The 15,930-nt window shown below is 39.0% G+C and overlaps 1 protein-coding gene across 3 annotated transcripts in view; it reads right to left on the bottom strand.

Annotated features, from left to right (window-relative positions):
• Positions 1–15,930, bottom strand: part of sptbn2 (spectrin, beta, non-erythrocytic 2) — a 97,427-nt gene that overhangs the window by 30,715 nt on the left and 50,782 nt on the right. For all 3 annotated transcript variants that reach the window (XM_012962405.3, XM_004913695.4, XM_002940505.5), the window contains 5 exons: positions 2,443–2,594; positions 2,168–2,341; positions 1,285–1,376; positions 848–928; positions 337–452 (listed from right to left, as the gene is read on the bottom strand). In XM_012962405.3, the coding sequence (XP_012817859.1) occupies positions 337–452; positions 848–928; positions 1,285–1,376; positions 2,168–2,341; positions 2,443–2,594 (615 nt within the window). The remainder of the gene's footprint in view (positions 1–336; positions 453–847; positions 929–1,284; positions 1,377–2,167; positions 2,342–2,442; positions 2,595–15,930) is intronic.

Here is a 15,930-nt window from a genome sequence, read left to right as displayed (position 1 = left end):
ATTGTGCAGCTCCTTAGGGTGCTGCATGTACACAACATAGCAACCTCAGCTCTTAAACGGAGCAGATTAGGACTGCAGGGAAACAAAGGAAAGGCATTTCCCCCTTTTCGAACTCTGATTAACTTAACTATATTCTGCCTCTGCTTATCAGTGAGGAAGAGATGTGATTTTTGTTAAAGATGATATATTAGTTTAATAAAAAAAAAGTGAAACTATTTTCATTTTAAAAATCTATAGGTTAATATATGATATATGAATAATATATGAAAAGTGCCAAGCATTGATTAAAATCTAGATTCATCAAGCATTACTAAGAAATATCCTATGAGCCCATACCTTCAGGATCCAGAAGTTTAGTAAGACCTAACTCTCTTTCAGCTACATTGAAGGCATTCTGGAGGTTGTGGTGTGCATTAGACTTCTTCAGTGTGTCAAAGTCAATTATATCTGGTCTGGGATATGAAAAAAAAACAAAAAACAGTTTATATACATCTATTGATACATTATATAATACTTTGTTCTAGGAGCATGAGAGGAATGATATACGTAGCAATTATTTACACTTCAAAGCTACTTCAGTGTATAATCTCTAGAAATAAAAATGGCAATTAAGGTAATTTAAAGATTTTTACTGATTTGCACACCAAATAAGGAGATCTCCTTAATACAAACATGGATAAAACTAAATGTAATCTCTTCATACATGTTTTCTTTTTTTTTTTTCTTTTGCTTGGATATCCTGTAACAGTTTTCAGGTTTCAATGCCCATAAACATAACTTTATAACTTTATTATTGCCTTCTGTATTTCTATAAACCACACCAACACTTTACTCCATGGACACTGACCTGTGCTTGTGTACAATGGCATTAAACGCAAGTCCATCTCGCCAGCTGGTGGTAAAGTTGTGAACATTGACATTTGGATACCTATAAAGTAAAAAAAAAAAAAAAAGTATTTAGTATGTGCAATTTTTATTATTATTTTTATATTATAAGGCAGAGGTCCCTAACCTTTTTTACCCACCACATTCAAATGTAAAAAGTCTTGAGGACCAACACAAGCATAAAATGATTACCTGGGGTGCCAAATAAAGGCTGTTAGTGGCTATTTGGTAGCCCCTTTGTCGACTGGCATCATGTCACAAGTCAAAAAAGTCACAGTTTTCATGACTTTCCACAACTTTTTTCTGCATGTGCTCTTTCAATGGAGATGTTTTCAATTTTCAAAATTTTCAAATCTGCCTTCAAGTGCAAATTTCATCTTAAAGAAAAAAAAAACTCACCCAGCAGTCTTCATCTGGCACCAAAGCAGTAAGGCATCTTTAGCAGACTTCTTTTCTTTATTATCTTCTGTCTCTACACTGATATCTTGGATCTGAAAAAATTGCCATAGCGCAAAATAAATTCTAAATTTATCAGAAATGCAACCTTCAATATAACCAATATAACCTTTAATAGTCAGGAATTCAGATGTAAGACACCAGTTTATTTGTTATTTGCTATGCATATTGACTTAAATAGCAGCACCTTTAGCTTCATTGGAGATGATTTATGTAATCTATAGTAGGGGTAATGACACAGGCAGGGATTTGGGCATATTGCCACCTGAGCAATTAGTAATTTTGCGGGGTGGACAACTAAATGTCCAAAACTGCTTTCTATTTATTGTAAAAGCAATTTTCTTGACTGATGGAGCAATTGGCCCTCAAAAACAATAACCAGAGCATCTTTGAGCAACCAACTGCCTGACCCAAAGGTGCATAGCATGCAGGCTAAAGGCCACTGTCATTATAATGAAGGGGAAGCAATTCTGGATATTTTCTAAAAATACTTCTATAGACGTAACTTGGCTTGCTTTATATGTTACAGGATTCCTACATATTTCTAAGTAGAGAGCTATGATTAAGCTAACTTTGGAGTTGCGTCTTGTTTAATGGGATAAATCTGTTGAGTCTTGTTTCATAGCTTTATTTGGCTGTATCGGCAGATTCTGAAAACTGCTGAAAAACAAGAGCTTTAAAGCTAAGTGAAGCTATAGATGTTTATTTTTTCTCAGGCTAGGAACATCTTCACCATCTCTGTGTTCCATTGAAGTCTAGATGGTTTTGTGAAAAAAACAAATTCGTTTGTAGCAAAGCCAGGAATGTCTTAAGTATAGTTATTTACCTGAAACCTTAAAATAATAGTCCAGATTAACCCTAGGGTTAATCGATGGTTTCCATCCACAATGTCATGTGATCCCATGTTCTCCAAATGTACCTTCTGCTCTTTTAAAAATTGAAGGGCTTTGTCTACATTTTCCAAACAGTGGATTCGCATTCGACCTTTTGTGGGTTTTGGCTGCAAATTAATTGAAATATATTCAGTACAAATTAAAATATCAAGCACTAATTAGAAGTTCAGCATCATGCGATTATGGCATGTACCAGGCCATCACTCACCAGCTGCTCTCCAGATAGCACTTCTAACAGTCGAATTAACATCCGTCCATCTCGTAAATCATTGTAGAGATCAGAAATTCTACAGGTGACCCTCGCCAAGTGAGAGTTGACCCATTTAGTAAATGTCTTCTTCTGCACAGCTTCTCTTTCATCTGAAGAAAGCAAAACACACAGATACTAAATATCAAGGCCATAAAACCATCATAATTTGACTACATTATACAGCCACCTAAAATAAAGCATTATACAAATATATATGCAAACTGAATAAGTACACACAATACTGAAGAAAAAGATCCATCTATTATAGCCAGTTGTTGTGTTTCTACCCAGCAATGCATGGTAACTTGCAAAAAAATTGATATTGCATACATGGGGTTATACATCACCATGCTGAGGGATGTGCTTTATCCACAGGAAGTGTATAACAACCTTATCAAAGAATACCAACAAATGCAGTCACATTGCAATGGAAATATAATAACCATAATAAAAACTATATTCAACTGAACATCTTGTTTAGGGCCATGAGCATGTACAACTCAGCATGGTGCAGATACAGGTATGGGACCCCTTATCCGGAAACCCACTATCCAGAAAGTTCCAAATAGACTCCCATAGACTCCATTCTAATCAAACAATTCACATTTTTAATGAGATTTCCTTTTTCTCTGTAATAATAAAACAGTACCTTGTACTTGATCCCAACTAAGATAGAATACATCCTTATTGGATGCAAAACTATCCTATTGGGTTTAATTACGGTTTACATAATGTTTTTAGCAGACTTAAGGTAGGAGATCCGAATTACAGAAACATCCCTTATCTGGAAAACCCCAGGTCCCGAGCATTCTGAATAGGTCCCATACCTGTACCACATTGTGCCTGTCTGTTTCAGCCCTCTAAATAAAGAGCCAGTGACTAGCACATAAAATGCTTGTCAATAAGCATCCAAACATTAGTATTTCTACTGTTTAGGGATGGAAACACAGAAGGATAAAAAGGGAGAGATTAAGCTCTAAGTAAATACAGGTATAACTCAAGTTATTCATACTTTTAGGGTTCCAATGTTTCTAAAAAGTTAAAGCACAGTGATATAAAACAGCTTCAGTGTTGATGCCTTTCTACAACAATTGCATATTTTTAGCAAATCTACTGAGTAAAGAAATGCAACCATGTACTTTCTTGACAATTTTTCTGACAAAATTCTTGTAAGTAGAAACTATTTTGTTTATGTACCATCAAGATCTTGTGCCCTTTACTTGTTTTAAGCATAAAAACAAACACAGCAATTTGCTTTTGCATATTTTTCATTCTCAAAATGCAGTCTCGAAATACCATACTAATAGTGTCATTGGGAAATATCTCAAACTGCTGATACAGGCAATTTTTATGTGACTGCCACCTGAAAACGTCAATGCATGCGTGAAAAACATGTATACAAGCATTTTCTTCATATTCCCATTAACCTTAGTAGGGACCAGTGAGGAGATGTGTAGCTGCTCTAAGTTATATGTTGAATACATGAAGAAAGATTAAACAGAACAAAATGTATGGCAAAAACAATGTACTGTAGAGGGCACACAGAACCAGCTCATTCAGCTGAATAATCGAATAATCATTCATATAGGAATGAATATATTGATAGAAACAAGGAGAAATAATTGTGAAAAAATTATGGTAAAGGTGATGATTTAAATACAAGGTTTCAGTGGTAGTGACCAAAGGGGGTTTTCTAGTCTTCTATTTCAGATCATTCATTTAAATACAGAGCATATCCCCTCTGTCAATCAAGCAAAAAGCCTGCTAATAAATATACCCAATTAGAAAGAGGCAGTGAGAGTAACTAAACAACAAATTTAACTTATTTTTATTTGTATTACAGGACCGGTGTCACCAAAACAAATTTTACTTGTAAATATAATGCTGTTATACCACTGCACTGGTAGTAAGTGTGTATTTGCTTCAGAAACACTTCCAGTTTATATAAATAAGCTGCTGAGAAGCAGCCATGCAAACTGCATTTGGACTATAGGGTTTGCTTGCACAGCAGGTAGCAAATAAGCCAGTTTTGATAGGACAGGTATTACATAACCATTTCCCGACATACCATGCTGGCTAGTAAAAACGATGCATCAGCAGATGAGAAAGAGAAGAGGCCATGCCATGTCATGCCTAAAAAATGCATTTACGTACTGATGCATTTATGTACTGTGATTTTTTTTTTTTTTTTTTAACTTTCTACTGCCGTGTGACCTGTGCTCTAATAAACTTCAGTCACACTTTACTGCTGAGCTGCAAATTGGAGTGCTATAACCCCCCCTCCCAGCAGCCGATCAGTAGAACAATGGAAAGGGAGCAAGATAGCAGCTCCCAGTAGATATCAGAATAGCACTCGATAGTAAGAAATCCAAGTCAGGCTTGGGACTTCTCCAGTTACATAGGAGTAGGAAAAACAATAGGTTACCTGAAAGCAGTTCTAATGTGTAGCGCTGGCTCCTTCTGAAAGCTCAGGCATAATGCACTGAGATGGCGCCTAAACACCAATATTACAGTTAAAAAATACATTTGTTGATTTAAGAATGACATGGTAAAGCGAATTATTTGCTATGTAAACAGTGTAATTTAGAAATAAAAAGTATACCATAAAAATCACGACAGAATCCCTTTAATATCTCAATTTCTGCAAATAAACTAGTGCTGAATATTAGTTAAATGACATTAAGCGGAGAGCAAAACATATTTAAGGACACGTAAACCCCTCAAAAAAAGAACAGCCACCTTGAAATCTTTAAACACTTTCCACTCTGGTTGTTCAAAGTTTAATGGTAAGGCTGCAGTATCACCCTTAATCCTTTATGATTCCATCTCTTCCTCTAACCCACTCAGCCCATTCCCTCAGGAATTTACTTTGGCTGTTGGCTACTGGCATGCTAAGGCATACCTCCCAACTGGCCCAATTTTCATAGGACAGTCCCGATTTTAACAGCTCAGCCTGCAGTCCCGGATGGTATACGCATCAATTTGATTGCCTGGCAAGGAAACTTCGGGCGACTTCAGAAAACTGAAGCAACGCGTATGCCATCCCACTGGCGATTTACATTTTTGCCGGTGGGATGGCATGTCGGGGAGATTAAGTTGCCCACAATAATGAAGATTTATCTCTGAAAATTCCCTAACTTCCCTTTGATCTCCTGCACTAAACACCAAAAAAGTTACAAAGTTTCTCAAACCTAAGGCTAATGCCACATGGAGAGTATTCTTGACAAGCCAACACTTGAAAATCCTCTTACCTGTGCCTATACCCTAAAGCATTAAATAAGCTCAGGCACACAGACTTCGCCGGATATCGGCTACATGTGCCGAGCATATTCAATACTTTCGGGCGCAGACACAGGTAAGACGATTTTCAAGTGTAGGAGCGTATTCTCGGCAAGCGTTTTTCAGCTTGGGCATAGAGCCCAGAATACTCAACACCTGCACTTAGATACAACTGTAATTAATAAGCTAAACAGGTCTCCTGGGGCAATGGAGACTTGCAGTTTAAAGGGCAACTTCACCTTCATTAGCAAAACTGTAAAAACATACAAAACAAGACCCCAAAACCCCCGGAAAGTGTTCAAACTTTACATAACCTGCCAAATTTTGTAAAATGGGAGTGAAATTTAGGGGATGTGGTTACAAAAATGGGCGTGGTTACAAAATTACGCGCAGCATTTCTTTCTGTCCCTCTTTGCATTTCTCAAATGTTGGGAGGTATGAGCTAAGGAAGTAAATCTTTTCAGCCCAGATAAGTAAACACTCACCCTCCAGTCTAGCCACCAGGGAAGAGATAGCTGGTTCCCACAGAAACGCTGCTCTACCTCTGATGATGTGTCAGTGGAAAAAAGGTCACTGAGTAAAAGCTGCTATTTGTTTTAAGGAAACTGTGTTGTCGAATGGAGGGGATATATACAGTACAAATTATGCCATTTGGGTGGGGAAAAGTGCCCAACTTATATACATGGTAGGAAAATTTAGGGTTTACGCCCGCTTCCTAAATACAGAATAATGTTTCTGTACATAAGAGCAAGCTAAATCATATAAGGTCATATCCTCCAAGTTGTTGAGAATATGTACCAACTTCTGTAAGCTTTGTCTTGCCACTTCATAGCAACTGGTTTGTCCACAAGCAATCATTATTGCATACAGAACCAATTAATGACATCAGTGGAAAAAGGCAATTACATTTATGACAATACTACCCCCACACTAATTGATAACTAAGAGACTAAAGGTGGCCATACACGCACCGATATTATCGTACGAAACCTCGTTTCGTACGATAATCGGTGCGTGTATGGCATGTCAGCGAGCCGACCGATATCGCAGGAAGCTGCTGAAATCGGTCGGCTCGCCGATCGGCCAAGTTAGAAAATTTTGATCGGGCGCCATAGAAGGCGCCTGACCAAAATTCTCCCTTCAGAGCTGAATCGGCAGAAGGAGGTAGAAATCCTATTGTTTCTACCTCCTTACCTGCCGATTCAGCCCTGAATGGTGTGTGGCGGATCTGACGATGTTTCGTGCGACCGACGGTCGTACGAAACATCGTGAGATCGCCACGTGTATGGCCAGCTTAATGCTGGGGAGATCTGTTTACACTGGGCACCTTTACTAGTATATGAAGCGTTGCATGACAGCACAGCCCAATATTTTAAACAAGATATAGCTGGTTCTAGTGAAGGCAGGCATAGGTGTGTCAGCTATAAGGAAATTACACTGTAAGAACCACTTCACTACAAAGCCTATTTTATCCTGTCATTGGTATATAAAAAGATGATAAGAATAGATTACCTCTATGGAAATAAGAGAAGGATACTGTAATGTTGCGCTAATTAAGAAGTACAAAAATGAATGCCCCCCCCCCCCCCCCCCACTGGCAGCTTGAACAAATGCCAACTTAATGTATAAATGAAAGAGAATGGTTCACATCTGGCTATTAGGTAAGTGTCTCTCCTCACACTCACTTCCATTGTTTTATACATAGGAGTGGGATTTTCTCTAATTTTTTCCAGCTTCCCTTGGAAGCTGAAATTGGTCTAACTGTCACCCCCCATAACAGTCCCAAATTTTTGTGATTTTATGACTGGCATAGTCTTGGGTTATTTAGCAATAACACCTGGCCAGTCAAAATTATGCTTGATGCTTTGATTGTTATTAATAGGGGAAAAATTATAAGACTGCAAGGCCACAATTTGTTTTTTGTTTTTTTCAGAAAAGGTGGCAACCCTAGAATGATCATGGGCATGCATTGTTCCGCAAATTCTGGAGAGTTTTAGGGTGAAGACACACAGAGCTACTAGTAGCAGCTACTTGTCACCGCTACTAAAAGAGACAATGCTGATCATTTACTGATAATTGTCTCTACGTGTGTTTTAGCAGAGGCAATTCTCAGTAATGTCTATGGCAGGGGATTTTCTGGCATTTAGTAGCCGTGACAAGTAGCTGCTACTAAGTAGCTCAGTGTGTCTTCACCCTTAAATTGGAAAAGATCATCACGGAGTCTCATGAGCTGCTTGAGTTAAGATATTGTGGGGCTTGCTATTGCAAGCAATAGTGCTTTTCTATGACTACTGCATTCAAACTTTAAAATTGAACATAAACAGTTGATTTCATCTCTCATTTTGCTCAGCTTGGGGCCAAATTTGAGGTATCTGACACTGGCTTTGTGCATGTTGCCATTCATTTGTCTCAGCTGCGAGGGAAACTGTTGCTGGATTTAATCAGAAAATACAAGTTATGCAGAACTCACCTCTCCAACAAGACTGCAGCACTTCACATGAAGAGTTTAGCATGCACAAAAACTCCCCTAACCTTGTCAAAGACTACCCAGAAACAGGAACACAAAACTGTGCCAAGCATATGCAATGTCCTGTAGAGGGCATTATTCAGAAATTGAAACAACTGGCTGCTAGGAGTTGCAAATCAGCAGCTGCTTGTACATATCTGATTCTTTGTACTGTTAAAACAAAAAAGAAAGGTACACTGAGCTGGGGAGAGAAGGAGAATGTAACAAACATGCAAGGCCATTGGAGGGGCGGTAGTAACACGAAAGGAGAGGCAAACAAATCTGATGTCATTACAGTGATAACAATCCACTCCAGTTATCTTTGAGATCCATTTAGATTGAAGAGAATTTAAGCTTTCAGAAACCTAAAAATCTCTACTTGGCTGGAGCTAGTATAATAGGGCCCAAAGTAATGGAAATATCAATATTTTCCTAGCAATAACGCAAAAGAAAAATGAAAACGTGTCCAGGAAAATGGGATACTTTACTCTTGTACGTGAAGCCAAAGCACCATAGTCAGGTCATAGGCTATATGTCATGCAGCACGCCCCAGTTGGATGCAAGCTACTTTTACTGCAGCTTTAAGCTACTGTCACATATAGATTATGGCGCATCTTTATGCTGATATCGGCTACATGTGCCTGCACCAGAGCATATTCAATTCATTTGGGTGCAGGCACAGGTAGCAGCGTATTTTCGGCATGTGGTTTTCATCTTGCCAAAAATATGTGCCATACACTTCAAGTGGCATTAGCCTAAAGGAGAATATTGCAGTCACCCTGGAATATCATATAAAGTCGGCTACAATTCACAGCCTGCACCACAAACTACAGGGTAGCAGTTTATTGTGCTTGTCGAACATTAAAAAAAAGAACATTAAAAAAAAAAAACAGAAGCAGTCACCAGTCCTGATTCCACTCTACAAGTAAAGGTCCCTATACACTATAAGATCCGCTCGCTTGGCGCTGTCGCCAAACGAGCAGATCTTCACCGATATCCCCACCTATGGGTGAGCGATATCGGGTAGCAAGTAGCTAAAAAAAAAAAAATAATCTGGGGCCAAACGATCGAATTACATTTGCGGCCATGGGGCAGTCGGTTCGGGGACCACATCAACGAGCCGATGCAGTCCCCGATCTAACTGTATTTTCGAACCTGGCCGATCGAGATCTGCCCAATTTCAGGCCAGATATCGGTAGGCCAGGCCGCTCGGTTCTGCCCATACACGGGCCGATTAGCTGCCAAATCGGTCCAAGGGACCGATATCGGCAGCTACGATCGGCCCGTGTATGGGGACCTTTAGTTAATTAATCATCATTTATTTACACAGTGCCAGTGGGAAGTGTTGAGTTTTAGCTCAGTTACTATAATGTTCTCTGAGCAGGTATTCACTAATAAGGGGGGTAAGGCAGAGCTAATCTTGTTCCATTAGCATTACAGGATAAGAGTATCCCTTAAAAAAAACAAAAAACATTAATGCAGTGTTCACTCCCTCAGGGACAGTAAAAAAAAAAAATAAAAAAAATTTTGCAATACATTTTAAATTGATTTCTAGTAAAGAATGACCCTGTATATTCATGCCATGCCTGGGGCCAAGATAACATTGCATCAGCCACACTAAAAACTGGAAATACAAGTTTTGAGAATTCATACATCTCACTACACATAAGGAGTGGCACGAGGGGACAGAAAGATTTCGCATCCTGAAACTCGTCTGGTTACAGATTGTTTTCGCAGAGACAGAGTTAATGTCACGCAGGGCGGTATTAAAGCAAAAATGAGGTCATCGACATACTCTGTCGTTGCTGCAAAACATGCAGTTACACCCTTCATAAATAAAGCTTGTGCAGATAAATAATGGGAAAATCTAAATATGCATATATGTATGGGTGGATACAAGCGTAGACAGGTTTACTATACTGATCAGAATACAAAGGGTTATGCATCCTGACTAGAAGTGTGTACTCAAAAACAAATCCAAAAAATAAATTATTAATGCTAGAGATTTTCATTTTGTCTGTTCACAATTACATCATGTTAAATGTAAACAGCACAAGATTCAGAGATAATCAGGTGCAATTCTGGCAATGCCACCACCCTCTAACCTTATACTTACTTCTCTTCTACTCTAAACAGGAAAAAGGGGACCATATCACAATTGCACTTACTGAGCTAAGAGACATTTTGTGGCTTAACAATGGCTATTTGCTACCTCTGGTACCACCTGAAGCGAGGGCCTAACATTGGCTCATTGGCAACATGACCTTGCGGGTATTCTTTGGATATTTGTAAAATGTGCAATACACGTGGATGGACAAATTCTTAGGTATGAGTATTTGGTTCCTATATCCAAGCACGTCTACATAAAATGAAAGACAACTCTATACCAAATTTTTGGCCACAGATAATGCAACTTTGCTGTTTTTACTCAAATTTATTATGCAAAATAGGATTCTGCTGTATTGGGGTAAATCTAAAACAATTATGTGTTCTAGTCAAATTGATTAGTAGCACAGTGTACACTGGCACTAACAGTAACACAGGCTGGTAGAAACTGACTGAACTGTGCTTGACCAAGTACCCCAAAGCGGCTGCAATTTCCCCTTTGACTCTGACAGGCTTTTCTGCAATTTGGCCAGAGTAGTTAGATTATGACATGCAAATGCATTCTTATGGTAGGCACATTCCAAAAAAATCCAAGGATGGGTATAACTAGAATGCAAAATTTAAGGGGATTGTGTTTAAATCATTGAGTATAAGAAGCAAAACCCAAAAAAATAAAAACAAATTGAAATTAAAAATAAATGTAAAAATAAATTTTTACATGCATTTACTAGTTTGTTTTAAGTAGGTTTACAACATACAGGCTGTTACTGCCAAGAAAAAAATGCCTATATATGTTCTCATAAACATCAGAAAATGTTGGTGTAAAAAGCAGCTATGGTAAACGCTGTATGCCCATTCTGCACACAGTAATAAGATCCCTACCCACATACAAGCACAAAAGCCATCTAAATATGACCTAAAGCTGGCCAAACAATACACACAGTGAGTTTATTCCATCTACACAGAATGGCTGCACAGTTGTTCTGTGGCAATGCCTCTTGAGAGACAGAAATGATCCCAGCTTTTTGAGTAAAGAACTTGTTCATAATGAACACACCTGTTTTACTATGTGTTCATCAATGAAATACATACCTTTCCAGATTAAGTACTACAAGCTGTAACTCCTTGACTGACTGACAAAAGAAGCATATCTATCCCTTTTGGAAATGTATTGCTTCTCCTGATGCTCATATTCTTTCGACACATCATCCTTTATCAACATTTGTTGGATGGGAAAGGGGGTACATTTGTTACAAAGCTCTCACTCACAGCATCAAGTTGCACAGAACTAAATGCTGCATGTGGCTTGAGTTGTAGCTATCTACTTTATACAGTGCTAATTTTTTTAAGCAAAATATAAAAAATATTGGATGCACTGGTTCAACTGCCTGGTACACAGGTTAATCTAATGGAAACTCTTGTCAATTGTATTCCTTGTTAGCAGATGATCCCATACTTGTTTTGAGGGTGGGAACTAGTTTACGCTATGGGTACTAAATGCAAATGAGATTGTACCAGTGTGTAAGGGCTGTGGCACACGGGGAGATTAGTCGCCCGCAACAAATCTCCCTTTTCACGGGTGACTAATCTCCCCGAAATGACATCCCACTGGCGAGAATGTAAATTGCCGGTGGGATGGCATACGTGGCGCCGGTGATTTGCCTCGAGATGCAACTACCACAATCGCTGCGCCGCGTATGCCATCCCACCGGCGATTTATATTCTCGCCGGTGGGATGTTATATCAGGGAGATTTAATCTCCCCATGTGCCACAGCCCTAAGGGCTCTGGTACACGGGGAGATTAGTCGCCCGCGGCAAAACTCCCTGCTCGCGGGCGACTAATCTCCCCGAGTTGCCTTCCCTCTGCCATCCCACCGGCGAACATGTAAGTCGCCGGCGGGATGGCAGACGCGGCGGCGCGATTTCGCGCAAATCGCCGAAAAAGCCTCACGAGTCTTTTTCGGCGATTTCCCGAAATCGCCTCGCCGCGTCTGCCATCCCGCCGGCGACTTACATGTTCGCCGGTGGGATGGCAGAGGGAAGGCAACTCAGGGAGATTAGTCGCCCGCGAGCAGGGAGTTTTGCCGCGGGCGACTAATCTCCCCGTGTACCAGAGCCCTAAAGGTGAGGACACACAGAGTTACTAGTAGCAGCTACTTGTCATGGCTACTAAAATAGACAATGCTGATCATTTACGGATAATTTTCAATTCTTAGGGGCACATTTACTAATCCACGAACATCCGAAAAGCGTCTGAATGCGTTTTTTTATAATGATCGGTATTTTGCGATTTTTTTTCATAAATTGTCGCAACTTTTTCATAGCCATTACGACTTGCTCGTAAATTGTCGCAACTTTTTCGTAGCCATTACGACTTGCTTGTTAATTGTCGCAACTTTTTCGTAGCCATTACGACTTGCTCGTAAATTGTCGCAACTTTTCCGTAGCCATTACGACTTGCTCGTAAATTGTAGCGACTTTTTCGTAGCCCTCGTGCAGAGTACGAAAGTTTCGGATTCATTCAAGCTTCAGTATCGTGACTTTCCTTGGGCCAGGTTGGAGCTGCAGAGTGCCATTGAGTCCTATGGGAGGCTTCCAAAATCATGCAAAGTCGCAAAAGGTTTGCCTGCAGTTTACGAGCGCTCAATATGAAAAAGTCGCGACAATATACGAGCAAGTCGTAATGGCTATGAAAAAGTCGCGACAATTTACGAGCAAGTCGTAATAGCTACGAAAAAGTTGCGACAATTTACGAAAAATCGCAAAATGTTAGTTTCCAATCCGATTTTTTCCCATTTGGGATTCGGGGATTAGTAAATCAGCCCCTTAGTATTGTCTATGGCAAAGTTATTTTCTGAAGTCTAGTAGCCGTGAAAAAGTAGCTTCTATTAGTAGCTCAGTGTGTCTTCACCCTAATTGTGCAAAAGGCTGTCACAAGCACCACCCATGGACTGATTGGCAGACAGTGTGACAATGAAGTGTAGGAAGAGAGAAAGAAGAGTTATGCAAGAGTGATATCATTTATCCCTAAACACCTCCCAGGGTGACTCTTCAGTGCATCATAGAGGAATTAGTGTAATAACTAAAATCTAATGTAAAAACTGAAGCTGGCAAACACAGTATGTGTTAAAAGCCACTCAATCACACTCTTAAGAAGTTGGCACAGATTACAGCATGCACTTTACTGGGAACTTTCTGCACTCTCTGGAAGTAATGTGTGCTTTTAGAAAACAATGACTGAGACCTACTTGAGCTTTCTTGACTCATCTGTGGTCTCTTAATTTCTTTTGCAACCAGACGTGACCATTTAGCTATCACTGGGAAGCAAACAGTGACCACTGTGCCTGCCATTGTTGGAGATGAGGAGGAATCTTGCTGGTTCACTTGTTCTAGGATGGGATTTTGTGAACTTATTTTCAAGAAAGTTAGATTAACTGCTACAGAGTCACTGAACTATAGTTCCCAGGGTGTGGGGGAGTAATACTGGAAGCTATGTTTATGAGTGAGTGTCACTAGCTTCTCTGCCTAGCCCAACTCAATAGATATTGGTCATATTTTGGGAGAAATTTTAGTTATTGTGTCATTATCCTTATAAAAACCATGTCTTCTGCAGCACCCGAGTAAAAAACATGAAAACCCATGGAGCACATAACCCTACAATTCCCTGCAGTCCTAAACAGCATCAGGCTGACTGCAACTCTTTGCAGCCCACTACAAAACAAGAAAACACTGATAAATTACACAGATTAAGATTTCCCTTAAAGATAAACTCAAATGCATTTACAGATACCTACATTTTCTGCTTTCTAGCCCACTTTCTTTCTGCACTACTTAATTCAACCTTCCATACAACAGCTGTCTAAGCAGTTCCCATAAACATATGAAATATTCCTACACCCTAATGACAGGCATGCCGTGATTTGTACAGGCAGGTAAAAGGCATTCTCTCTCCCACAGACGCAGCAGAGCCCAAAATAAATTACCATTTTCTCCTTACCATTCATACCCATAAATTTAAAACACATTTTTAAGATACATGTCAGGGCAGCTTTTGCAATTTCCATATGCCCAAAAGCATTGTTACGCCCTGGTTATAATACCCTAGTAACATGCCGCCAAAACACTCAAATCCCTGCCACAATGATCTGAGCATTTTCTTTCACCTATGCGCCTCTGTGATCATTCGCAGATCAAGTAATTCAGACAGTGTATAAATACCCAAATGAAAAAACTGTTCCAAAAGACTAAATCTTATAGCAAAAAAATGTAGACTTAGAAAAAGATTTTCAAAAGTAGATCTATATATAATATTTTCTATTTTATACAAACATAATCCCTCTATATGCACTGGAATACATCTGATTTATATAAAATATCTATAATGAAAAATCTATATGCAATGACTGGGTACAACCAAAGCTGTGGGTCAAAGCTTAGCTGTTGTACTGGGTTTGCAGGGAATATGGCAGATAATGATTTCAATGGATACCCTGATGCAAAATGAAGCGATCATTGATGCATTTTAACTTGTGGAATCAGCAAATGTGCCCCTTCAGCCTGTTTCAATAAATTTCACAGAAGTGCACACAAAGGAAAATTAGAATACCATTGCTCTAGACTTTGCACTTTATATGATTCTTCCCTTTCCCCCAGTCTTATCCAGTTATACCCCACATCTTCCTTTGAATAAAAAAAAGTTACAGATAAAAAATAAAACCAAAATGTACCACAGCCCTAAAGAAACGGTATTTAGCAAATCCTTTGGATTGAAAGTTCTTGCAAGTAGGGTTCTCGAATCCCGAATGTAGCTGACCATTAAACAAGGCCTCATTAAACACACTACAATTGGGCTCTTTAATTATTTGCACTTATTCTGTGTTTTTTTTTTTTAACAAATTAGTCACAGTATAAAACCTGCCAAAGAGCTACTGGCTGAAAAGAACTACAGGTTCAATATCCCTCAACAAAAGAGATTTCTGCAAATAGACATACTGTCTGCCTTTGACCCCAGTTGCTGTATTTATGGGATGCAGTCAGTATTTATTATAAACATGCCATGAAGCTGCAGACAGATGTCTCATTATGGCAATCTCCTACGGCAAAATGCAATAAAAGTGAGGGCTTTATAGCTTCTGCTGATAAAGGATTATATTCACACCAAAAAGATAATGCAGTAAGCAGGAAGAACACGCGATAATGTAATAAAACATAACCCAGGTTATTTATATATTTTACATAGTATACCTTTGCAATTTCTAAGTTTACCTAAATTAATAAATAGCAGTTGGACAAATGGAGTCACAATGTGCTGTTGCAGCTATTGGTTAATGAAACTGCCTAAAATAAAGCAAACAGAATATGCAGAGAAACTACATTATTGTAGTTCACTTTGGTCTTTTGCAACAGCATAGTTCTTGAATGTGGCATTCAATATGTACAAAGTAATTGCAAAAATATTATAAAGTTCAAACCTACATTTTATTTGTTATTATTTTTTGTGGGTTATTATTAGGTTTTTACACAGCATCTTTCCAGTTTGTTTGTTCTTTTTAGC

The sequence above is a fragment of the Xenopus tropicalis genome, chromosome 4, assembly GCF_000004195.4.
Source record: "Xenopus tropicalis strain Nigerian chromosome 4, UCB_Xtro_10.0, whole genome shotgun sequence".
Taxonomy (NCBI): domain Eukaryota; kingdom Metazoa; phylum Chordata; class Amphibia; order Anura; family Pipidae; genus Xenopus; species Xenopus tropicalis.
The sequence above is the reverse complement of the archived record's forward strand: the minus strand, read 5'-3'. Positions and strand labels throughout refer to the sequence as shown.